Here is a 26,722-nt window from a genome sequence, read left to right on the forward strand (position 1 = left end):
AAGATAATAGCATCCCCAGTGGTCTCAGAGAAGCCCACTGAGGTAAGGGAGATAGAACAGCTGCAGAAGAAAGTGCCTGGCATTTTCCCTGATTGTGTGGTAACACAGTCTATGGCCAGATAAGCTCCATAAATGGAGGCTGAAGTGGCACTACAGGCAGAAGACCCTACGGTCTGGTTATCGAAAACCTCTTTCGGGAGTCAATAAATAAATAAATCTTCCTTGGTACTGGCCCAGCAAGCTGACCCATTGTTATAAACATTAGCTCAGACTGCACACATTGAAGCTGAGGCAGAAGCAGTTCCTGAATGCTACTACATTAAAAATGCGGTGCTAATGAGGAAACAGAGACTCCTCACAGACCTGCAAAGGTAGTGTTGGATGGAGAAATGCCAGACAGCTTTCGAAAGGCTGTAAGCTATTTTAATAGGCGAAACTGTGCTTGCAGCTCTGAACTTTGACCAAGAATTTAAAGTAGTCATTAATGCAAGTGCTATTGGGGTCAGGGCTGTCCTCCTCCAGGAAGACGAATCAGGAAGAGAGAGGCCAATCGGGTACTTCTCCAAAACACTAAACAAGCATCAGAAATGGTATTCCACAATGGAGTTTATTACTGGCTCTCAAACACTTTGAGATATATGTCTGAAATGAATACAGAGAGACCCCAATCTGTACTGATCACAACTCATTAACCTTTGTGGAAAAGTTTATGACACAGAATGCCGGGTTATTTCATTGGTGTTTGTTTCACCCACATTGCCAGGAAATCAAATGTGATTGCATATGCCCTGTCCAGAGCTTAAACAGACCTGGTTAGAACTAAAGAGATAATATCGACCAAGGCTAGGAGAATGAAGGTGTATGTGAGCGTGTTTGTTGTTTTATAAATTTTTTCCCACTTTGTAATGAAATGTGAACGAATTTCCTTTTATTTGTTGTGTGGGGGAAATGTCACAACAGCAGATCACAGCCCCGAATTATTTATGGGCATATTGAACTTTTTAAAGGAAGATATGTATTTTTTAAAAAGACATACAAGCAAAAGCTGGCTGAGGATGTAAAGCAACCACTTCCTGGAAAATTCATGTATCGATTATACTTGATGAACTATTTCAAAGAGAACATGGAATGTCACACCGAAAAAGGTGTCAAGGCCTACTTCAGACAGAGACACTTGAAAGGAAGGGATGCAATGCTGATCTTTAATCTCCTGTGGCTGCTGAGCGAATGGAGACTGATTACCACATCTCAGCAGAAACCATCTCCTGTTGAGTGATATCTCAGAATGTGGAAATGATCTGAGTTGAAAGAAGGCAGATTCTGGGCAAAAGGCAGGTTTTTTCTTCCCTTCCAGGAATACACAAGAAAATGGGTCAAAAAGCCAACTTCAAACCTGATCTGTGTGTTTTGTTCTGGTGTGCTGTGAGGGTCACAGCAGAAGGACATCAACTAGGCAGCCCTGCAGCTTGCAGGTAAAAGGGTCTATGTTTCTCTCTCTTGCTGGAGGGATGTCAGAAAAGCCACTGTCATAAAGGAAACAGAACGGCTCCTTCAGCTAAAACAAAAATAAAAATACCTGGAAAAACTCAGCAGGTCTAGCAGCATCTGCGGGGAGGAACACAGTTAATCATCCAACTTAATGGCCACAATGTTTCATCATCTACTTCTCACAGACAAGCCAAAGACTGATTTGTATACAAAAACAGCAAATGCTGGGAAAACTCAGCAGGTTTAGCAGCATCTGTGGAGAGAGTTAACGTTTCAAGTCCCATATGACTCTTCTTCAGAGGGTTATACGGACTCGAAATATTAACTGTTTCTCTCTCCATAGATGCTGCGTGACCTGCTGAGCTTTTCCAGCCTTTTCTGTTTTTGTTTCAGATTTCCAGCATCCACAGTATTTTGCTTTTATCTTACTGATTTGTATATCTTTTTTAACTTTTATTTTTGGACTCAAGTTCTCATTTCTGATCTGTGTACATGTGTCTTGTGTTTTTATTACTCTGTCTCTGGTTTTTAGTAACTAATAAACTTACTCTTTCTTTTGCTCAAGGAAACCTGGTTAAATTGGCTCCTTCTAAAACATAAATACATTTGGACTAGGAAAAGGTATCATAGGGGAAGGGATCCCTTTAAAATTAACCTTGTTGTGACCAATCAAGGGGGTTGAATAAAGAAGGGGAGCCAGCTCATTCCTCCTCACCTGGGAACATGACAAAATTGGGGGCCTGTTCAAGAAGTTAACAATTTGGGGTATCTTGCCTGAGATCATAACAAATTGGGGGATTTCGCCCGGGGACTGTTCGTAACACAAGCAGGCAGGGTCCCCCTACTTACCCAGATAAGTAGCTGGGATAGGCTCACATTGAAATTCCATGGCCTGCTCCTCACTCCCCCCCCCCCATGCCCTCCACAAGATTTACCCCTCCTAATCATCCTAAACACAAATAGATCTTAATCTTCTATATTCAAAGGAATACAAGCCTATTCTATGCAAACTACCTTCATTATTTAACCTTTTTAGCTCTGGTATCATTCTAAATCTACAATGCACCTCATCCAAGATCATTATAACCTTTCTGAAGTGGAATGCCCAGAACTGAACCCAATATGGTCTGACCAAGGCTCTGTACAATTCATATTCTCCCTATTTCTATACATTATGCTTTACTTATTCTGAATGGGTGCTGTTACATTTCAGGGAATACTTTATGCTGGGTGGCTCCCCTCATCACTGCATTGACTAATTGTTTATTTTGGATTTTATATGAATCTCAATGTCAAGTCATAAGTGCAAACTTAAAACTGGTGTGTTTTTCATTTTTTCAATTTTTACTTCCAGGAGAGATGGTGGAAGCAGCTGCATTGGACCTTTCAGAAACTACCGTTCTTGCAACATTCAGGTACAGTGAAATGTTCCTGTACATATTGGACAGGAGCAGAGTGTAAATGGGTTCCCTGATCAGCTGGTATATCTGCACGCCAGGAAGATGGTGCTTAGACTGGTCGGCTATGTGGACTGGGCTGATCTTGAGTTTCAGTAAGGATGCTGCAATTAACTGTAGTGTCTCATTAATGGCGGTGGGATATGGAAATTATCTCTCCTGTTTGCTATTGAATAAGTTCAGTGGAAATACATGTGTGGGTTAAGAACAGGATGGGATTTGACTGTGAACATTCCCATATTGGAATGTTGAAATAGTTCAGCAACATCTGGGCAAACAATGCAAGAGTGTTAATTTCATGGGTGTGATCACCCTTCGAGCTATATCCCAACATCACTCCCAAAAGAGGAAAAGGGTGGGGGGAAATCTAACTTCTGATAGAAATCACCTTTTCAATCAGAGTTTCAACATTAGTCCTCTGATTTGAGAAGTGTTGCATTCACTCTTTATATGTAGAGATGAGCCTGAGACAAGTCCCCTGTGCTGATGTACATTTGCAGATGGTGGAGGCCAGCAGCTCATCTGTACACAGCAGCACCCTCAGGGAGGTGGTGGCTGCTGCCTGTACAACACCAACCTGAGACTCAAGTGGAGGAGGGACTGAGGCCAGAGGTAAGTGATGGAGGGAGAGAGTTCATAGGGAAGAGGTAGAGAGCAGGGTCAGCAGCAAGGGCAGAGTGGTGACTCTCAGCTGGCCAACCTCCTGCTCCACTTCCTGATGCTAGGTCCCTTGATCAGATACTGAGTGCCTTTGAATGAATGGGCACGCCCCTGGGAGCCTGCAAGTAAACCGGCCAGGATTAGCTTGTCAACACCTTCAACACCTCTTTGTCCTTTTGTCTATGAGATCTTTTGACTATCTCCACCTATCACTGGCCCTCTATCCAGCTCTACCTATCCCACCGCCACCCCTCTCCCCTCCTTAAACCAGCTTATTTTTCATCTCTTTTCTATTTTTCCTTAGTTCTGTTGAAGGGTCATTCGGACTCAAAACGTTAACTGTGTTCCTCTCCGCAGATGCTGTCAGATGTGCTGAGTTTTTCCAGGCATTTTTATTTTTGTTTTAGCTTGTCATGTTCCCCACATGGCAAGCCCCATACCCGCTGCTAGATTAAGAGGCCACTAAAAGCCTCAATTGAAGGCAGGGTGGGAAGGCCGTCCATGGGACTTCCTGCTATGGATTTAATTGGGGTAGAGGCAGGAAGGTGGTGGGAATCCCCACCTGCAACCCTTCTGCTTAATTAAATGCCCCCATAACTAAATTGGACATGGTAGAGGGTACAAAATTCCATCCTATAGCTCTAATGTATCCTTATGTGCTTTGTTGTCACATTTAGTCTGATAATGCTCCTGGGAAGTGCCTTGGATTTTCTTACAATATTCGAGGCGTTATGTAAATGCAAATTGTTGTATAGTATATAAAGGACAAGCGACAGAGGATTAAAAGCAATAATTAATTAAAACTTAGACAACAAGTCAATTAAAGGTTTGTTATCATATTAATGAAATGGTCTGAACTCCCTTCATACCTTGTCAACTTCACCGAACATTGGAATGGGAGACCATTCAGCCCCTCAAGCCTGTTCCACTATTCAATTGGATCATGGCTGACCTATGACCTGACTCCATCTAAGGTTGATAGCACTCTCGTCTCTAAGTCAGAAGGTTGTGGGTCCAAGTGCCACTCCAGGACTTGAGCAGAAAAATCTAGCTGACACTTCAGTGTTGTACTGAGGGAGGGCTGTGCACTATTGGAGATATTTCAGATAAGACGTTAAACATAGGCCCTGTCTCCTCTCTCATGTGGATGTAAAAGATCCTATGTTCACTATTTCGAAGAGTAAGGGTATCCAGGCCAATATTTATTCCTCAATCAACATCACAAGAACAGATTATTTGGTCATTATTACATTGCTGTTTGTGGGAGTTTGCCGTGTGCAATTTGGCTGCTGTTTCTCCTGCATCACAACAGTGGCTACACTTCAAAAATACTTCAGTGGCTGAGGTTGTGAAAGATGCTGGAGAAAGTCAAACCTATCTTTCTTTTCTGTTACTTGTGTTGATTCCATATCCTTCAAAATCTTTGCTGAACAAGAACCCATCAATCTCTTTAATATCCTGACTCTAAATTTAATTTTCAAGTTAATTCTGATTTTAAGGTTATGCCCCTTTGTTCTTTACTCTCCCACTGGAAACACATTAGGAACTGGGAGAGGAACAGCATCGGAGAGATGGGGATTGAGGCCATGGATGGGGGGAGGGCATAGGAAAGGGAGGAATGCCCTGGGAGATGTGGAATGTAGCATGGGGATGGAATTGCATGGGAGGGATGGAATGGGAATTTAAAGGACTACTTTTGCAATTAAGGTATTAATTTACAGCACAAATCTTCTGCGGATCTGGTAGCATTACATAATCAGGAGTGAAGGATTGGAGAATATTTTCTCCCCCATGCCCTTTTAAGGTTCTCTACGAAGGGACAGGCTGTGGTGAGTGATTTACTCCCGGATATTCATCAACCCAGCTCCTTCCATAGTAACACACACTTCCTTTCCTGTGGGGCCTACTTTGCCCTCATTGTGTTAAAGACGGGACAGTTTGAACAGTCTTGTACTTCACAGCCTTTTTACAGTGCAGAAGGAGTCTGTACTGGCTCTCTGAAAGAGCATTCCACCTAGTCCTTATCCCCTGTCTTATCCCCAACAATCAGGTTAATTGGATGGTCACTTTGTCGAACACTATGTGACCCTGAGCTTCTGATCAGATGCCTGTCCCACTCCATCATTGAGCTTCATTACAGCAATGGAGCCAATGGAAGTTCGAGGAATTATCATTTCTCTTTCAAATATTAGGCATCTTACAATCTTCCAGACTCACCAAGATCATAACCATTGCTCCCATACTTTTTTTTTAGAAAAACATAAAGTAGGTGCTAGTAATGTTCCTGGTCTTGCAATTCACACCTCTTCTAGACCCATCTTTTGTTTCTTGACTTGTCCCATTACCATTCACTTTTGCTTTTCCCCATTATCCCTTTTGTCATTTAAACTTTCCTGCCTTCCACACACTCAAGGGCATCTCTAGACTGACACTTTAATACAGTACATGAAGAAGAGTCAAAGAAATAATCTTTCAACCAAGACATTAAATTGAAGCTCCATCTTCCCTCTCAGGTGGATGTAAAAAAAAATCCCATTACACTATTTTGAAGAAGAGCATGGGGGTCACCCCTGCTGCCCTGGCCAATAATTTTTTCCCTCAATCGACATCATAAAAGCTGATGATCTGGGCATTATCACATTGGTGTTTGTGCAAGCTTGTTGTGCACAAACTGGCTACCTTTCTTTCATTAGCACAGTGACTACACTTCAAAAGTGCTTCATTACTGTAAAGCAGTTTGGAACATCCTGAGGTCTTGAAAGGTGCTATATAAATGCAAGCTTATCTTTTCGCCTCTTCTCTCCTTCCCTGCCTCTGTACTTGCTTAAAACCTGTTAAATTTCAAGTTTTTCCAGTTTTGATGAACTGACATCAACTTGAAATCTTAACTCTGTTTCTCTCAACTGATGCTACATGATTTGTTAAGTATTGCCAGAATTTTTTGTTTGTGTATGTGAAATTCTCTCACTTAACAAATAGTACATGTTTCTACAGAGAACCTTCACAACCTCAGGAATACCTAAAGCGCTTTACAGCCAACTGAACAGTTTTGGAGTATAGTCAATTGTTGTAATGTAGGAAATGTAGACAGCTGACTTGCACAATACAAGATCTCACAAACAGCAATGAAATTAATGACCAGATAATTTGTTTTTCAGTGATGGTGGTTGAGGGATAAATATTTACCAGGACACAAGGAATAACTTCCCTCTTCTTTAACATAATGCAGCAGGAACTTTCATATACCTCTCCAATATTCTGCCTTCCTCTCACACGAGTGATGGCTGATCTCCATAACTTGCCCAAGTGGTCCTACAGCTGTAAACCTAGAGAGGAATCATAGTCTGTTTGCCTGAAAGGGAGAACACACATCTTTATGCAATGTCCAAACAACACTACTTTCCAGCAGAGGTCAGTGTCTAGGGAGCAGAAATTGGTACCCCAGCTAATCTTTCCTGGCTCTAACTGTAAGGGTGCCAAGTCCAACGGCATCAACTGTATGGCTAACCAAGGACAAACTGGGAATTGTACCTCTGAGATTGTTGCAGCACAGAATCTGTATCAAAATTATGAGGACTGCTTGCACAGACTAGGCTTGTATTCCCTTGAGTGATCTAATCAAGGTGTTTAAAATGCTAACAGGTTTTGATAGGGTAGATAAAGAGGCACCCTTTCCTATGGTGGAGGCACGCAGACAACCTTAAAATTAAAGCCAGGTTTTCAGAGGTGATGTCAAAGAACACTTCTCACACAGGGGTGGTGGAAATTCGGAACACTCTCCCCCAATATGTTGTAGTTTTTGGAGGTAAATTGAAAATTTCAAAACTGAAATTTATAGATCTTTGTTAGATAAGAGTATTAATGGTGATGGATGGGAACAAGGTGAGTAAATGGAGTTAAGGTACAGGTCAGTAATAATCTGATTAAATGGCTGAACAGGCTTGAGGGGCTAAATGGACACCTGTTCTAGAACAAAAACAAAAATACCTGGAAAAACTCAGCTGGGCTGACAGCATCTGCGGTGAGGAATACAGTTGACGTTTCGAGTCCATATGACCCTTCATCAGAACTAAGGAAAAAGAGAAATGGGGTGAAATATAAGCTGGTAGAGGGGGGTAGGACAGTAAGATAGGACAGATAGGGGTGATAGGTGGAGGCAAAGAAGAGACTGCCAAAGATGTCGTAGACAAAAGGACAAAGGGGTGTTGACAGTGGTGATATTATCTAAGGAATATGCTAATGGGGACATTAAGGGTAGCAAGCAGGACGAGCTAGTGGCAGATGGCCCTAGTGGGGGTGGGGTGGGGGGAAGGGATCGAAATGGGCTAAAAGGTGGATATAAAACAATAGATTGAAATAAATTTTAAAATAGGTGGGAAAAGAAAAATATATTTGTAAAAAAATTATAAATTATTGAAAAAGGGGGATCAGAAAAGGGGTGGGGATAGAGGAGAGAGTTCATGATCTGAAATTATTGAACTCAGTATTAAGTCTGGAAGGCTGTAAAGTGCCTAGTCGGAAGATGAGGTGCTGTTCCTCCAGTTTGCATTGAGCTTCACTGGAACATTGCAGCAGGCCAAGGATGGACATGTGGGCATGAGACCAGGGTGGTGTGCTGAAGTGGCAAGTGACAGGGAGGTCTGGATCATGCTAGTGGACAGACCGAAGCTGTTCCGCAAAGCGGTCACCCAGTCTGCATTTGGTCTCTCCAATGTAAAGGAGATCGCGAATGCAGTAGACTAAATTGAGGGAAGTGCAAGTGAAATGCTGCTTCACTTGAAAAGAGCATTTGGGCCCTTGGACCGTGAGGAGGGGGGAAGTAAAGGGGCAGGTGTTGCACCTTCTGCGATTGCATTGGAAGGTGCTGTGGGAGGGGGTTGAGGTGTAGGGGGTGATGGAGGAGTGAACCAGGGTGTCCCAGAGGGAACGATCCCTGTGGAAAGCCACCGGGGGGGCCGGGGCGGGTGAAGGGAAGATGTGTTTGGTGGTGGCATCATGCTGGAGTTGGCAGAAATGGCGGAGGATGATCCTTTGAACGCGGAGGCTGGTGGGGTGATAAGTGAGGACAAGGGGGACCCTATCATGGTTCTGGGAGGGAGAGGAAGGTGTGAGGGCGGATACACAGGAAATGGGCCGGACATGGTTGAGGGCCCTGTCAACCACCGTGGGTGGAAAACCTCGGTTAAGGAAGAAGGAAGACATGTCAGAGAAACTGTTTTGGAAAGTGGCATCATCAGAACAGATGCGACGGAGGCGAAGGAACTGAGAGAATGGGATGGAGTCCTTACAGGAAGCGGGGTGTGAGGAGCTGTAGTCGAGATAACTGTGGGAGTCGGTAGGCTTGCAATGAATATTGGTGGACTGTCTATCACCAGAAACTGAGACAGAGAGGTCAAGAAAGGGAAGGGAAGTGTCAGTGGTGGACCATGTGAAAATGATGGAGGGGTGGAATTGGAAGCAAAATTAATAAGTTTTTCCAGATCCAGATGAAAGCATAAAGCGGCACCGAAGCAGTCATCAATGTACCGGAGAAAAAGTTGTGGGAGGGGGCCTGAGTAGGACTGGAACAAGGAATGGCCTCCTGTTCTATGTCTGTTTGACTTGGCTACACACAGCTTTCATTAGTTAGGCCATAGGAACAGCTCCTGTAGTTTTTTTTGTTCCCAGTTTATTCCAATAATGCTTGGTTAAAGGAGGACCTATCCAGGACACTAGAAAATTCCTGCTATTGTTTGATATGTCCAGTGGAATCTTTCAACATCCACTGGAGCAGGTAAACAGGACCTCTGCTACACAGAGAAAAAGCGCACTGCTCCCTGAGGCAAAGTGCTGTCTCAGGGAGCTTACTGACAGGTCAGAAAAAGTCAAAAGATAGAGAAATATTAAAATTATTAACATGTCCCCCTCATGTGACATTGCCACACGAGATGGGACATGTTAATAAGAAACACATAAAGTTTGTTAAATTTTTTTAAAATGGACATGAAACTTCATCCCGCCAGTGGATGAAGTTTCATGAATAATCTGGAGACGGCTGGGGCTCCTGGCCTGCCCGCCAACCTTAAGCTTGGACGGGCAGGGTCTTTAACAAGGTTACTTAGCCTGTCAATGGCTTTAATTAGTGGGCGGACAGCTGATTTCGGTCTCTGCCCGCCTTCCTGAAGATTTATATGTACTGGGATGATGTCGGGGATTCCTCCCAACGTCATCCCGTGTCATTTTCCCCTTGATGAGTGGGCCCCGCCCCAAAATCACCGAGGGGAAAATCCTGGTGAAAGACTGTGGGTGGAATTTTTTGTGCCTGTTGGCGGTGGGCATGTTCAGCGGCATGAGCATACAATATAGTGTGAAGGCCAAAACTCAGTTTCATGATGCCGTGAAACCAGTTTACAATCATCCGCTCTGCCTGTCAATGGCGGTCCGTGTTTCCCAGCGTCGGAAATCAGGATTCTCGTTGTAATACATCTGCATATCATTATAAGTCCAGCTAGTAAGAATCATCCTCCCCATGCTGGATCATTGGAGCATGTCAGCGGGTTGTACACCGACGTGTTTCATACATACGTAAGTGACGTGCACCTGGTGAGTTGCACTTTGCTTGGGACATGAGGTTTGGCAGGTAAGGCCTACCTTGCTTTGGGCAGCATGGTCATCAGTGCCAGGCTTCACAGACAGCACCACATCATTTTTAGCAGGGCTCATGGGCAGGTCTCTCCCTACCTGACCATCCATAAGGCAGGGGTGCCTTTTCAATGGCTGCAGGGCTAGGGCTTCCTTGGGGAAAGGGGAGAATTGGCCTCAGGCAAGGGAAGAGGCTGCAGGGCAAGGGCTGTACTGGGGAAGGGGGGGTATCCCAGGGTGTGTGTGAGGGCACAAGTTGATCTGTGCAAATGGCCTCAAGGTGGTGAGGGCTGTGGAGGCAGTCTCCAGAGGAGATGAGGCCAGATGGAGATGTAAGGGTTTGTGTGAGAGAGTGAGTGGTGATGTCCCTTGAGCTGGCAGTGAGTGAGATGCCAGTGAATATGTGATGGGCTTGAGTGTGTATGTTTAGAGTGATGAGATGGTTATCTGACAGCACAGATAAGATCATTCATCCTCTATCTTCATTGGATGGCCAACCTCTTCTGTGCATTGGCACTGACCACCTCTGCCATTGCCTACCAAGCCAGAATTATAATTTTGCTGCCCTTCCTGTGGCCAGAGTGGGTGTAGAGGACATCATGGCAGGTCTCCACAGCATCCAAAATGTGTTCGAGGGCTGCGTTACTTAACTGGGGGGCTGCAGTCCTCTTGCCTTTCGGGGCTATGTTTCCTTTGCAGCAGTCCTAGGCTGGAAGCAGTGAGAGGTGCCCAGGGCTGCACTTTAAATGTGGCACCCGGCTTGATGAAGTGGCGAGGTGATGGCATGGCAGGAAAATGAGAGCAAAATTGCGTGTTTCCTGGGAATGCATGATAAATGCATGATTAGGATGATACGGCATGAAAAGTCGCCAGAGTGTAAAACGTCATTTTTCCCGCCCATATCACATTTAGTGCAAATCTGGGATGATTCCGCCCTGTGACTTTCCCAAAATGACTAAGACGGTGCTTTACTACCGATTCTGTTAGGGTGGACTTTAACTGACTGAACGATTCCTCGGTAGCTAAGTGGTTTTATGTTTTCTATTCAGTCTTACTTTAGTCCTGGCAATCTTGTCTGTGCTAGATCCACTGATCTCCAATACCTAATTCTTATGGAAATCCTTGGCTCTATGCCCAGTTACGTTAGTCACTAACTAAGCCTAATACTGGGTTCCTATGGCAATCACTCAACCTGAGACAAATACCCGTTGACTAGCAACATCCTTCACAAATGCCAACTTCCTAGCAATACCCTACCACTGGCAAGTAATTTACCACCAAGTACACTACTCCTAACTCTCTCCCCAGACAAATGCCCCCCAGCAAGTGTCCTGTGACAAATGTTAACCCTTGGAAAGTACAAAGACCTCAGTGATGCATCCCTATACCCTTTTTGTTGGTAGCTTTGCAACATTTAGCCCAAGTATGTGCACCTGGATCAACACAACTAACAACTTCTAACCCAAGATTTGCAACTCTTGACCAATAGGAAGAGTGCTCCTAGTGTCCCCATTTATGTAGGGAATTACATGTTAGTCCCAGTTAACAAATTACCTTCTACATGTAGTTGCTGGTATATAGAATGGTCCTTCACAGGAAGAAAATTAATAAAGAAATAGAACTGGATTGGATTCTTGTTTCTCAGAGACATCAGTAAGCGTTCATTGTTACTGTGGAATCTAGCAACCCATTTTCGATTCTTTCCCTAGTGTCTGGTGCTGGGATATGTGAGAATTTCCTGTGTGCTTGTGGGTAATTTTCCTGTGCTGTGTGAGAAAGACCTGTACGCATGTGAGGAACATCTTTTTGCATGTGAGGGACTTCCTGTAGGTGTGGGGAATTTCCTGTGTCTGGGTGGGGAATACCCTGTGTGGTTATGAGGAAATATCCTGGGCGCCTGTGAGGAATTAATGCCTCTGGGCATCAGCTGTGAGAACTCGCTGTCTTCCATCAGCTCACTGCTTGTTCTGTAAAAGACCAGAAACAGCATCTCTTCCCTCACTGCACTGAATTCTCCACTTACCAAATTCCCCAAATTAAGCTCTCTGCCTGTCAGAGCTGGACTTTATGCTACTTACTTTGGGCATTAGCAAGACATTCTGTATATATATATATATATATTATATATATATATTAATTGGAATGCCAGAGACCTGAGAAAGGCCCTGCTGATTAGGGAGCCAGTTCTAACTAGCTACCTAATTAACTATCCAAGCAACTACTTCTAGCAGGGAGCTTGGCCTAAATAGCCAAGTGGTTATGGTACTGGGTTTGTAACCCCAAGATTAAGAGTCCAAAATTTAAAAGATTTAAAAGATTACCAAGAGTCCAAATCTCACAATGGCAAACTATGAAACAATGTAACTTCATCTGAAACAGATGGAAATGGGTTTGTACTCGAAAGAGTTACTTCTAGCAGGGAATTCGTTTGTCACTTGTGTTCTCAGTGAAAACCAGTAACTTTTAGAAAGAAGTTTGAACTCCCAATTATTAACGGACAGAATTATGCCACACATTCTCACATTTTGAAAAAAATATTTTATTATACAAGAGTTAAACAAGGCAAATATTACTAACTTAACACTATGTTTCGTAAACACTTACGTTTAACACCAGTAAATCTCAACAGCCCACTCCTTGTTCTACTTTTATCTCCACCCAAGAGTTCCCCTATACTTGACAGGATCTCGAGAGTTCTTTCATTTCTCCTGGGAGTAAACCAAGGTGTGCCACAGCTCTCAGGGATTCAATTTGATCCTCCTCAGTGTTACCACTATTCTCTGAGATATGAGATTTCTTGGAGTCCTTCCATCAGCATCAGATTCGACAACTCTCCAACTCTTCACAATTGTGGACACTCTAGCTCAAGCAGGGCCTCATCGCATTCTTGCTTAGTGAGTCCAATTCAGAAACAACTTTTGCTACTGGTCCACAGGTCCTGAGAGATTCTGTCTTTGCTTGTCTGAAAGTCACTTCCAGGCTTCATCTGAATGCCTCTGTGAGAAATCACACAGCTAAACCCAATACCAAAAAGAGAAAAAAAAACCTCTTGGCAATCTATCATCACGGCAACGTGGCATTCCTTAGATGTCCCAGATAGAGATTTAAACCGATTATCTCCAATTCCCAAACGTTTCCTTAGTTCTGAAAACCATATGAATAATTTAAATGGAATGGAACCAAATGGACCACCCAGCATTGACCTAGCACCAGAAACAAACAACAACAAACTCAGCCCTGTCGACCTTGCAAAGTCCTCCTTACTAACATCTGGGGGCTAGTGCCAAAATTGGGAGAGCTGTCTCAAAGATTAGTATAGTAAAGCAATAGCCTGACATAGTCAAACTCATGGAATCATACCTTACGGACAATGTTCCAGCCACCACCATCACCATCCCTGGGTATGTCCTGTCCCACCGGTAGGACAGAGGTGGCAGCACAGTGGTATGCAGTTGGGAGGGAGTTGCCCTGGGAGTCCTCAACATCGACTCTGGATCACTTAAGTCTCATAGCATCAGTTCAAACATGGGCAAGGGAACCTCCTGCTGATTACCACATACTTCCCCTCCCCCCCTCCACTCCACTTATGAATCAGTGCTGTTGAGCACCACTTGGAGAAAGCACTGAGGCTGGCAAGGGTGCAGAATGTACTCTGGATGGGGGATTTCAATGTCCATCACCAAGAGTGGCTCGGTAGCACTACTATTGACCGAGCTGGCCAATTCCTAAAGGACACAGCTGCTAGACAGATGGTGAGGGAATCAGCAAGAGGGAAAAACATACTTGACCTCATCCTCATCAACCTGCCTGCTGCAGATGCATCTGTCCATGACAGTATCGGTAGGAGTGACCACCACACAGTCCTTGCAGAGATAAAGTCCCATCTTCACACTGAGGATACCCTCCATCGTGTTGTGTGGCACTACCACTGTGCTAAATGGGATAGATTTTGCATAGATCTAACAATTCCAGTCTGGGCATCCATGATTGTGGGCTATCAGCAGCAGCAGAATTGTACTCAACCACAATCTGTAAACTCAGGCCCGCATATTCCCCCACTCCACCATTACCACTAAACCAGGGGATTAGCACTGCTTCAATGAAGAGAGCAGGAGGGCATGCCAGGAGCAACACCAGGCATACCTAAAACTGAGGTGTCAACCTGGTGAAGCTATAACACAGGATAGCATAAGCAGCAAATGATAGACAGATCTAAGCCCTGCAGTCCTACCACATCCAACTGTGAATGGTGGTGGACAATTAAACACCTTATTGGAGGAGGAGGCTCCACAAATATCTCCATCCTCAATGACTGGGGAGCCCAGTACATCTTACAAAAGATAAGGCTGAAGCGTTTGCAAGAATGTTCAGCCAGAAGTGCTGAGTGGAGGATCCATCTCGGCCTCCTCCGGAGGTCCCCAGCATAACAGATGCCAGTCATCAGCCAATTTGATTCACTCCATTTGAAGTCAAGAAACGGCTGAAGGCACTGGATACTGCAAAGGCTATGGGTGCTGACGATATTCCGGCAATAGTACTGGAGACTTTTGCTCCAGAAATTGCCGCGCCCCTAGCTAAACTGTTCCAATACAGCAACAACACTGGCTTCTACCCGGCTATGTGGAAAATTGCCCAGGTATGTCCTGTACACAAAAAGCAGGACAAATCCAACCTGGCCAATCACAATCAGTCTACTCTCGATCATCAGTAATGGAAGGGGTCATCAACAGTTCTATCAAGCGGCACTTGCTTAGCAATAACCTGCTCACTGGCTTTCAGTTTGGGTTCCGACAGGCTTACTTGACTCCTGACCTCATTACAGCCTTTGGTTCAAACATGGACAAAAGAGCTGAACTCCCGAGGTGAGGTGAGAGTGACTACCCTTGACATCAAGGCAGCATTTGACCGAGTGTGACAAGATGGAGCTCTATCAAAATTGGGATCAGTAGGAATCAGGGGAAAACTCTTCGCTGTTTGGAGTTATACCTAGCACAAAGGAAGATGGTTATGTTTGTTGGAGGTCAGTCATCTCAGTTCCTTGACATCACCGCAGGAGTTCCTCAGGGTCGTGTCCTCAGGTCCAACCATCTTCAGCTGCTTCATCAATGACCTTCCTTCCATCATAAGGTCAGAAATGGGGATGTTTGCTGATGATTGCACAATGTTCAGCACCATTCGCAACTCCTCAGATACTGAAGGAGTCCATGTCCAAATGCAGCAAGATCCTGGACAATATCCAGGCTTGGGCTGACAAGTAGTAAGTAACATTCGTGCCACATAACTGCCAGGCAATGACCATCCCCAAACAAGAGAGAATCTAACCATCACCCCTTGACATTCAATGCATTACCCGCATCACTGAATCTCCCACTATCAACATCCTGGGGGTTATCATTGTCCAGAAACTGACTGGACTAGCCATATAAATACCATGGCTACAGGAGAAAGTCAGAGGCTAGGAATCGTGTGACGAGTAACTCACCTCCTGACTCCCCAAAGTCTGTCCACCATCTTCAAGGCACAAATCAGGACTGTGATGGAATATTCCCCACTTGCCTGGATGAGTGCAGCTCCAACAACACTCAAGGAGCTTGACACCATCCAGGACAAAGCAGCCCCTTGATTGGCACCCCATCCAGAAATATTCATTTTTTCCACCACCGAAGCACAGTGGCAGCAGTGTGTAGCATCTACAAGATGCACTGCAAGAACTCACCAAGCCTCCTTTAGAAATCACCTTTAAAACCCATTACCACTACCATCTAGAAGGACAAGGGAAGCACATATATGGGAGCACCCCCACCTGGAAGTTCCCTCTAAGCCACTCACCATCCTGACTTGGAAATATATTGCCGTGCCTTCACTGTTGCTGGGTCAAAATCCTGGAACTCCCTCCCTAACAGCACGTGGGTGTACATGCACCACATAGACTGCAGCAGTTCAAGAAGGCAGTTCACTACCACCTTCTTAAGGGTAAGTGGCAATGGACAATTAATGCTGGTATTAATTCTGATCTAGGCAGCGATGCCCACATGCCATCAACAAATAAGAGAAAAGAAACCCTTTTTGAGAGATCTATAGGCATCTCGTCAACACTAAGAAACTCAGAAAGGGGTCACCCATTGTGTAGTTCTTTTCCCACTGCCAACTCTGATCTTATTGAATAAACACAGGCCACCCTTTGAATTGCAATTACTCTAGGTTTGTTTATAAGCTTCTCAAACCAGGAGCCTTCATTTATCTTACATTAAAACAATTCAATCCCCAAACTAAAAGTTATATTCCTAAAACATATGAATCATGAAATGTCACATTCCTATTGCCTTCCCCCAGGGAAAAATGAAAATTCATCACCATCATGGTGTGTTTTCATTTATACCATCAAAAATACTATATATAATATTAGTACTATAAAAATATACTATAATAAAATGTTATACATTTTAACAACTATCTAATCACATGCAATGCAGATAACAGTACCCAATCCCCTCCGTGGTCTACATACAAACCTATCTTGACAACATTATGTTGTTGAATCTGTAACCATCCAATTATGTTTCTTCTGTGGTACTTCCTAAACATTCTCTTCTCACAATAATTGTAATCCAAAGTTTTTCCTGTAGAAGTAGACTCATCATTTTTGTCCACATGTGAAGTTTCAAGAACAATCCTGGAATCAATCTGTTGACAGTTTACCTCTGAACTTTACTGTCCTCCATGTTTATAAGTTTTTCATGTTTAAGTCTGAAATGAATGCCCCAATTAATTCCACAGTTAAACCATCTTCCTCTTGCTCAATTGCAGACATATCTTGATTTTTAAGCCCATTTTCCAGACTTAAATACTTTTGATTCTCTTTTTAAGATAGCAAGTCCAAAATGGCTTCTTATTTTGCAAACAAGTTGTTCCTTTGTTGGTCACAATCTTCCTTAGCCACTTCAAGAATACCATTTAAATGTTTTTTTTATATTGGAGCAGAATGGCTTGATATTCCTGTTTGGTCTGTTCTTTAAACAGTTTGTAGTCCTTCAGTTTTTCTTGATCCTAATCAGAGTAAGTCTTGTTTAATTATTTTTGAGTGGTGTTGATAGCTTCTTCATTTTTGGACCATCACTTTAAGTTCCAACACTGAGTATTTCAAACACCTCACAAATAACATCATCCCAATCACTTTGGGGTTTTGTAATGGCCTTTTTAATTTGTCCATTTTTCCTGTATTCCCACTGCTGCATTCTGTGTGTCAACACCAGCAGGCATTTTTAATTCAGTTCAGGTGTCAGTCAACCTTCTGGGTTTCTTTGAGGTTTTAGTTCTTCCTGGGGAAAGATTTCAATTTGAAACAATTTGAAATTAGGCTCTTTTGTTGATTCTGCTGCAGGTGTTGGCAAAACCCTAACCCCGCAGTGATATCATTCCCCAATGTAAAAGCCACATGATTAGTTGGGAATTTAGACACAGCACCAACAATAATAGATCCCTTCATTAAAACACAGTCTAAATTCACTCTACACAATGTGATAGGCAGACACCTCCCATCAATACCCTGTATCAATACATTTTTATTCAGAGACCTTTTTGAAGAAAAGTCTAAATTTTTTTACTAACACCAGGCTTCGCGTTGAACCGGTATCTCTCAGGAAACCAATCATTTTGGGCCCTTCCTTGGAAAAATAATGAAATGATAGCCCCTTCAACTATAAAACCTTCATAATCCCTGAAGTCCCTACTAACCCCCATGGTAAATATATTAGATGGTTGTGGTAATCTGAGGTGCAATACACCTTTAAGAGAATGTGAGCAGATTGACCACATGACTGTATTACCCAATTGCTGTGTAGCGCGGGCTACAATGTTAATCAGTAGTTTGGAATAGGGTCTGGTTTGAGATGCGCACATGTATTAATGCTCTGTGACTTGTGTAAATAAACAGCATGTGCTTCATCTTATATTGGTCTCTGTGTCTGCAGTATATTATTTGCCCACTCACCCACCAGTAGATAACCATGTTCGCGAGCAAAGCGACCCAACAGAAGGAACATAACAACTAGTAATGAGGCAAAACATGACCAGTCAACAACACCAAGGAATGCCATGAAAATTCCACTGAAGCGAAGCAGCTGTGTGTTGCAGGCCAAATGTAAGTACAGCCTTCCCCATAGCCATCAAAGTTATCTCCCTCCAGTATGCCACAGTTTGGCCTCATCGAACCGTCTGATGAGACCACCAATGATTGGTCACATTATACTGAACGCCTTACATTCTTCTTTTTGGACAATAACATATTGGGGAAGGAGAAGAAGCGAGCGATTCTCTTATTGACGTGTGGCCGTAAAACATACAACCTGATTCGTAGTTTAATGGCACCCAATACCCTAGATTCCAGGAGCTTTGATGACTTGGTGAATCTTGTGAAAAGCCACTTTCAGCTGAAACGCTTGGTAGCAATGTAGCATTTTAAATTTATTACGAGGTGTCACGCCCCTGGAAAGACAGTTGCTTGCTATGTAGCAGCCTTAAAACAATTGACAGAGCACTGTGAGTTCGGGATGTCAATTAACGACATGTTAAGAGACCGATTAGTTTGTGGGATCAACGAAGACGCCACTCAAAAAAGGTTGTTGTCAGAAATGGATTTAGACTTCAGAAAGGCATTGGAGTTGGCATTCGCAATGGCAAGCATAGTCAGGGATTCAGAAGCAATCAAGGGAGCACAAAATGGCACTGTCCATCACGTCGAGAGGGAAGCACCAATTGGAAATGGTGTGGAAACCCTGGGTTCCGCAGAAAGGCAGGAAACAGCCACCATTAACAGACCAGAAAAAAGCAATGGTTTAACAGAGGAAACCAACATTAGTAATGGCAGAAATGGAACCAGACAGACTGCAAATGAATGACAATTTAAAAGAATCGAGTGTTTCTACTGCCATCGCAATGGGCATATTATTGTAAAGACAGATTGATACAAAATTTTAAACTAAAAGATAGTAATCATGAAATCCACATAATAGAGGAACCAGAAGAAGCAGGGTCAGATATTTACTCACTGCACAACTTAAAAATGAGTAAAACAGAGCCAACCTACGTGACAGTGGAAGTCAACAAGAAACCCAGCCCAATGGAAGTGGACACAGGGGCATCCATGACAGTTATAGTGGAACATACGTTCAAATATCTGAATGGAGGAGGCCACTCACTAAATCTGGAAAATTAGATGCTAAATTAAAGACATATGCTGCTGAAGACATATGAGTTAGAGGCATATGCAAGGTTCCAGTACAGGATGGAAGCCAATCTGTTAATTTACCCCTGATAATGGTAGCAGGGGAGGGTCCAAGTTTTCTTGGTTGGAATTGGCTTAAGGAAATAACGTTGGAGTGGACCGAGATTGCCCAACTCGGAATGAAAGATCTGCAAGAATTATTACAGAAATATGCCTCTGTGTTCAGGAAAGAGCTTGGGAAGATTCAGGGGCTACAAGCTAAAATCCATGTGGATCCTGGGGCAACCCCCAGAAACTTGAAGGTGAGACCAGTCCCCAGTGCATTATGAGAGAAAGTTGATGTTGAATTAGACAGGCTGGAAAGGTTAGGAGCCTTACAACCTGTACAATTTTCTGAATGGGCAGCACCTATAGTTCCAGTACTAAAGCCTGACCAGAGTGTGAAAATATGCAGAGGCTACAAGTTGACTGTTAACAAAGTGGCCAGACTTGACAGGCATCCTATACCAAAAATTGATGAATTGTACTCCAAGCTGGCAGGGGGAATGGCATATATGAAACTCGGCATGAGACATACTCTTCAGCAAGTTGAGGTAGGAAAGGCCTCTCGGGATTTTGTGACTATCAAGGCACATAGGGGTTTATAGCAGTATACCAGGTTACCCTTCAGAGTCTCATCGGCTTGTGCCATTTTCCAACAGACAATAGAAAATTTACTTCAAGGTCTACCAGGTGTTGTGGTTTGTCTCAATGATGTCCTAGTAACAGGACTAACTGTTGAATAACACCTGGCTAATCTGGAATAGGTATTGAAGCATTTTTCACTAGCCAGAGTACATTTGAAAAGAGAAAAATGTACCTTCCAAGCAAAAGAAGTGGTTTACCTGGGTCATAGGTTCGACACGCAGGGCCTTCACCCAGTAGAAGACAAGGTGAGAGCTATTCGTGAGGTGCTAGCACCAAAAAATGCCACAGAATTCAAGGCCTTCATTGGAATGATTAACTATTATGGCCGTTTTCTCCCAAATTTGTTGACAGTACTGGCTCCATTATATGGGTTACTCAAGAAAAACCACAGGTGGACATGGCAAGCTCCACAACAACAGGTTTTTACCACAGTAAAGTAGTTGTTACAGTCATTGGCCCTGTTGGTACATTTCAACCCAAAGACAGAATTAATTTTAATCTGCAATGCATCCCCTTACAGAGTAGGGACAGTACCCTCCCATCGGATGGCTCTGAATGGCGCATTGGTTATGTTTCAAGAGCACTCAGTGAGGCTGAACGAAGATACACACAAATAGAGATAAAAGGCTTATCCATTGTATTTGACATTTAAGAAGTTCCACCAATACATCCATGGTCACCACTTCACCATTGTATTCAATCACAAGCCACTACTAGGCTTGTTCAGGGAAGATAAGGCAATATCCCCAATTGCCTCAGCATACATCCAAAGGTGGGCACTGATTCTAGCTGCTTACAAATATACTTTTATCCACCTGCCCGGGAGCCAGATTACAAATGCTGACACACTGAACTGATTACTTCTAAAAGACAGCACTGTGAATGCCCCAATTCCACAAGAACTTGTCTTGTTATTAAACTATCTGGATTTGTCACCAGCACGTGCCAAACAGATCAGAGAGTGGACAGACTGTGATCTAGCTTTGTCTCACATCAGGGATCAAGTCTTTCAGGGATGGTCTAACAAGCCAAAGTCTGACAAAATGAAGCCCTACTTTAATGGGAGATACAAGCTCACCTCCCAAAATGGCATCTTGCTGTGGGGAATGAGAGTCATTGTGCCTCTGAGAGGAAGACAGACAATATTGACTAAATTGCATAGAGCTCACCCTGGCACTTCTAGAATGAAAATGTTGGTGCATAGTTACTTATGGTGGCCAAGGATGGACACAGAAATCGAAAGCTTAATCAAGAGCTACATTCCGGTACAGAAATTGCCGCCTTTGGCTCCACTGCATCCCTGGGAATGACCAGGAAGCCATGGGTCCACCTCCAGGTTGACTACGTGGGGAATTTTATTTGGTAACAACATTGTTTCATTCCTCTTGGTTATAGACGCTCACTCGAAGTGGACGGATGTGTATGAGGTGAGATCACCCACCTCTGCCGTCACCATAGACAGATTGTGTCAGAGTTTTGTGATACACGGGTTACCTGAGATAATAGTGCCTGATAATGGAACCGCATTCACTAGCAGAGGATTCCAAAGATTTACAAGTCTCAATGGTATAACACACGTTAAGACCTCGCCATACCACCCTGCATCCAATGGTTTAACCAAGAGGGCAGTCCAGACCTTCAAGTTCAGAATGAGAAAACTGAATGGAGACTCTGTTGCAACTAGATTATTATGTTTCCGACTCAGCTATAGAAATACGCCACACACGACCACCAGTATTGCCCTCGCACAGTTATTACTGAAGAGACATTTCAGCACACGTTTGAGTCTCATAAGGCTGAATTTAGGAGGGCGGGTAGAGAGAAGCCAGGAGGCCCAGAAAAATGGACATGATTACCACAGTTGTTGGACTCACAGTTTTTGCAAAGAACTTTGGAGATATGCCCAAATGGCTATTAGATGAAGTTAGTGCTGTGACAGGACCCCTGTCCTGTCATTTATCAGTCGAAGGTCGGATAATTAGGAGACACGTACATCACCTCAAGAGAAAGGAAACAGATCTACAAGAAAGGATGCGCCAAACGTTTCTGTTGGAGTCTACACCACATATGGAAGGAACTCCACTTGGTTTGGAAGTACCTGTAAGATCCGTTGAGCGTGAGGGAGTCGAAGAGACAAACTAATTTACAGATTCCTACTGGAAAGCCTAGCGGACAGATGACTGCTGAGAGGGAGGCCGCGGATAAACCATCTAATGTTTGACATATTTGTAGAAGCCTCTGGAGAGATGGAATTTGTAAATAGTTTATTTATGTAAATAGATGATACATTGTAAAGATTGTAAATTGTACTTTTGAATAAAGGGGAAGGAATATGCTAACCTGAGGTGCAATAAGAGAATGTGAGCATATTGACCACATGACTGTATTACCCAATTGCTGTGTAGCGCAGGCTAATGTTAATCAGTAGTTTGGACCTGATTTGAGAAGCAAACACTATGTTAATGCTCTGTGACTTGTGTAAATAAACAGCATATGCTTCATCTTATATTGGTCTCTGTGTCTGTAGTATATTGTTTACCAACTCACCCACCGGTAGATAGGCGTGCAACCGTGTTCGCGAGCAAAGCAACCCGACAGAAGGAACATAACAACAGTATTGGTTTCTAACAAGCTTCCTTCCCTGATGTGGCATTCTCTTGAGAAAACCTAGTCAACCTTACTAAGGCTACCTGTTTTGATTTCAATTTCCAAAAATGTGCTTTTAAATGTCCAAAGTTATGACAATGAAAACATGTTGTTCTCTTCCTACCCTCTACAATATCTTTTGACCACCTTGGAGAGCATCTGCCTCTTCAATTTTGCTATCTCCTCCACTTGCTCATTACCAGTTTCTCTGTCTCTTCAGCTCCTGTGTGGATTTACAAACAATGCTTTGTTGCCACCAAGGTATTTGTGAGTTAAATCATAACTATCAGCCAAAACGGTGACTTCCTTTATATTAGAGACTTTATGGTCCTCTAGGTGTGATCCACTTCCTACTGGAATACTATTTTTAAACTCCCCCATTAACAACATCTCCCTCACATTTTCAAAATTCTGTTCAATTTTCATTGAATGAGACCAACAGTCAAAAATCATTTCCTTTCCCTAAATTCTACAAACATTTGATTCTGTCTTTTCCTCAGATATTTTTAATCTACAACTTCTAGGATCAGCTCATTTGCGTTAAGTACCACAGTCTTAACAGTATCATAATTTGCAGATTGTTCATTCGAAAGGCTTAAATAAACATCCAATGTGTTTTCTACCAAAACACTTTGTAACAGAATGATCCATGCCTCTTGTGGCCAAGCTAGCTTTAGCAATTTTATCAAAGGAGGCAAAATATCTTTCAATTCCAACCTCACTGAATTTAAGCACTAGGTGAATCTTATTGACAGAATAAAAACTAGGAGCTAAATTCAAATCATCATCCAATCTGCCTGTGTTTTTTTTCATTTTTTTCACAGGCTGGGCCACTATTTATTGCCTATCTCTAATTGCACTTGAAAAGGCAGTGGTGAGCTGCCTTCTTGAACCGCTGCAGTCCATGTGGTGTAGGTACACCCACAGTGCTGTTAGGAAGAGAGATCCAGGATCTTTATCCAGCGACAGTGAAGGAACAGCGATATGGTTCCAAATCAGGATGATGTGTGCCATGGAGGGGAACTTGCAGGTGGTGGTCTTCCCATGCATCTATATCTTTCTTAGTGGTAGAGGTCATGGGTTTGGAAGGTTCTGTCAAAGGAACCTTGGTGAATTGCTGCAGTGAATCTTGTATATGGTACACATTGCTGCCACTGAGCATCCATGGTGGAGGGATTGAGTGTTGAATGTGGTGCATGGGGTGCCAATCAAGCGGGCTGCTTTGTCCTAGATGATGTTGGCCTTTGTGAGTGTTGTTGGAACTACACTCATCCAGGCAAGTATTCCACCACACTTCTGACTTGGGCCTTGTGGTTGGTGGAGATAAGGAGCAGAATTTTCAGTGCCCGTTGGCATTGGCATGTTTGGCGGTGTGAGCGGACAGTATGGCAAGAAGGACAAAAATCGGTTTCAAGACATCGGCAAACCAGTTTGCAATCGTCCACTCTGCCCGTCAATGGTGGACCGCTTTTCTCTCTATTGGACGTCAGGAACCTCACTGTAATACATCTGCATATCATTATAAGCCCAGCTTGCTGGAATCATCACCCCCGTACTGAATCATCTGAGTATGTCAGCAGGATTGTACACCGACATGTTTCACAACTGTACATAAGCGACGTGCACCTGGCAAGCTGCACTTTGCGCAGGACTTTGAGGTTTGTTTGCCTACCTTGCTTCAGGCAGCGCTCATGGTTATCAGCGCTAGGCTTTGCAGACATCACCACCTCACTTTTAGGTGGGGGGGGGCAGTTCACGGAGAGGCCTCTACCTACCAGACCAGCCATAAGGTGGCTTTTCAATGGCTGTAGGGCTAGGGCTTGCTTGGGGAAGGGGGAGAAGTGGCCTCAGGCAAGGGAAGAGGCTGCAGGGCAAGGGCAGTACTGGCAAAGGAAGGTATCCTAGAGTGTGTGTGGGGGCACAAGTTGATCTGTGCAAGTGGCCTCAAGGTGGTAAGGGCTGAGAGGGCAATCTCCAGAGGAGATGAGGCCAGATTGAGATGTGAGGGTGAGTGTGAGAGAGTGAGTGGTGATGCCCCTTGAGTTGGCAGTGAGTGAGATGCCAGTGCATATATGATGGGGTTGTAAGTGTGTGAGTTTGGAGTGATGAGATGGTTGCTTGACCCTGGCAAAATGGATGAGATCATTCATCCTCTATCTGCATTGGATGGCTGACCTCTTCTGTGCAGAACTGGCACTGATCGCCACTGCCATCACCTACCAAGCTGGAGTGGTGATGTTGCTGCCCCTCCTGCAGCCACAGCTGGGATAAAGGACATCACGGCCAGCCTCCACGGCATCCAAAAGGCACTCAAGGGACACATCACTTAATCATGGGGCTGCAGCCTTCTTGCCTTTCGGGGCCCTGTTTCCTTTGCAGTAGTCCTGGGCTAGAAGCACTTCAAGGTGTGCGTGCAGATGCACATTAAGTATGGCACCCGGCGTAAGGATGCGGCTAGGAAATGGCATGGCAAGTAATGAAAGCCAGCCAGCCATCGAGACAGCGTTTTTTCCAGGAATGCATAATTCATGCAGCGGGATTGGGATAATACGACGTGAGAAGCTGCCTTTGTGGCCAGCGGGTAAAACATTGTTTTTCCTGCCTGCTACCGCACTTATTGCAAATCTGGGATGAATTCGCCACATAATTCCCAGCCTCTGACCTGCTCTTGTAGCCACAGTATTTATATGACTGGTCCAGCTCAGTTTCTGGTCAATGGTAACCCCAAGGATGTTGATAGTGGGGAATTCAGCAATGGTTCCTGTTCACGTAAACAAATTTTTTGCTTACCCCATTCAAAGTTTCTGGCTTCTTTATCCCTTTGAAACTGTCTGTCTCTTTCCTTGACCCTTTCCTCCCTTTCCAAAAAGTCCCCAAGGGGAGTGGGGGTTGGAGGGAGAGCGTAGGGAGGAAAAGGTAGGTGAGGAGAAGTGGAAGCGGGGAAAGGAGGGGGCCTGGGGAGTGGAGGGGGTGGGGAGAGGAGGAGGAATAGAGGGAGAGAGAGAGTGGTGAATGGGAAAAAAGAGAAAGTCAGGGGTGTGGGGAAAGTAACGGGGGGGGAGTATGGACAGATGGGGGGAGTAGTGAGACAAGAGTAGGGAGAGAGGGAAGAAATAGTGAGGTGAGAGGAGAGAGATGTGGGGAGTAGCAAGAGGGGAATAGGGGGAGTTATCTGTCCTGCTAGTGCGTGACTCTTGCCAATGAGCAGTGAAAGTTGGGTCATTTTCCCTCTCCATCACACTGACTTTCTTCTGATCGCCCTCCTGTGAAATTTATTCCTCATCATATAACATTAGTGAATTGTGCTGGTTTGGTGTTTCAACAGGACTGCCCCGAGGGTTCGAGAGATTTCAGAGAAGAGCAGTGTTCTGTGTTTGATGGAACTGATTTCCAGGGGAAGAGATACAAATGGCTGCCTTATTATGGAGGTAAACAGATCTCAAGAAATTATTCTCTACTGACCAATGGCTGCAGTTTTTCCTCAACCCTCCCCTTAACCAGCAAACTTTCTTAGACTGTTGCCTTCATATATCTCCAGTTTATCGTTGACGTTCTTGTTCAGACAAGGATAATATTGGGGACAAAACATGGAACCTGTCCACTCAGTGACGTGCTTTCTTGCATGGAAGTTTAAATTGATTCTTTGTCTTCCCTCCAAGCTGGTGTAAAAGACCCCATGGCACTATTTGCAGCTCCCTGATGTCCAGGCCAATATTTATCCCACTATCAGTTTTACTGGTCACATTGCTGCATGAGGGATATTTCTGTGCTCAAATTGCCTGCCATGCTTCCTACATTACAACAGAAAGTACTTCAGAGGTTGTAAAGCACTTTGAGATGTCCTGAAGTTGTGAAAGGCACTAAGTGCAATTTTTTTCTCTGCCTTTATATAAAATCCTAATGTTCCATTGTCTGTACTTGATTCACTTCCATCCTACCA

The 26,722-nt window shown here is 43.9% G+C and overlaps 1 protein-coding gene across 1 annotated transcript in view; it reads left to right on the forward strand.

Annotated features, from left to right (window-relative positions):
- Positions 1–26,722, forward strand: part of paplna (papilin a, proteoglycan-like sulfated glycoprotein) — a 499,040-nt gene that overhangs the window by 322,678 nt on the left and 149,640 nt on the right. The window contains exons 3-4 of the mRNA XM_041214175.1: positions 2,843–2,903; positions 26,108–26,210. Coding sequence (XP_041070109.1) covers positions 2,843–2,903; positions 26,108–26,210 — 164 coding nt within the window. The remainder of the gene's footprint in view (positions 1–2,842; positions 2,904–26,107; positions 26,211–26,722) is intronic.

This window comes from Carcharodon carcharias, chromosome 20 (genome assembly GCF_017639515.1).
Source record: "Carcharodon carcharias isolate sCarCar2 chromosome 20, sCarCar2.pri, whole genome shotgun sequence".
NCBI classification, from domain to species: domain Eukaryota; kingdom Metazoa; phylum Chordata; class Chondrichthyes; order Lamniformes; family Lamnidae; genus Carcharodon; species Carcharodon carcharias.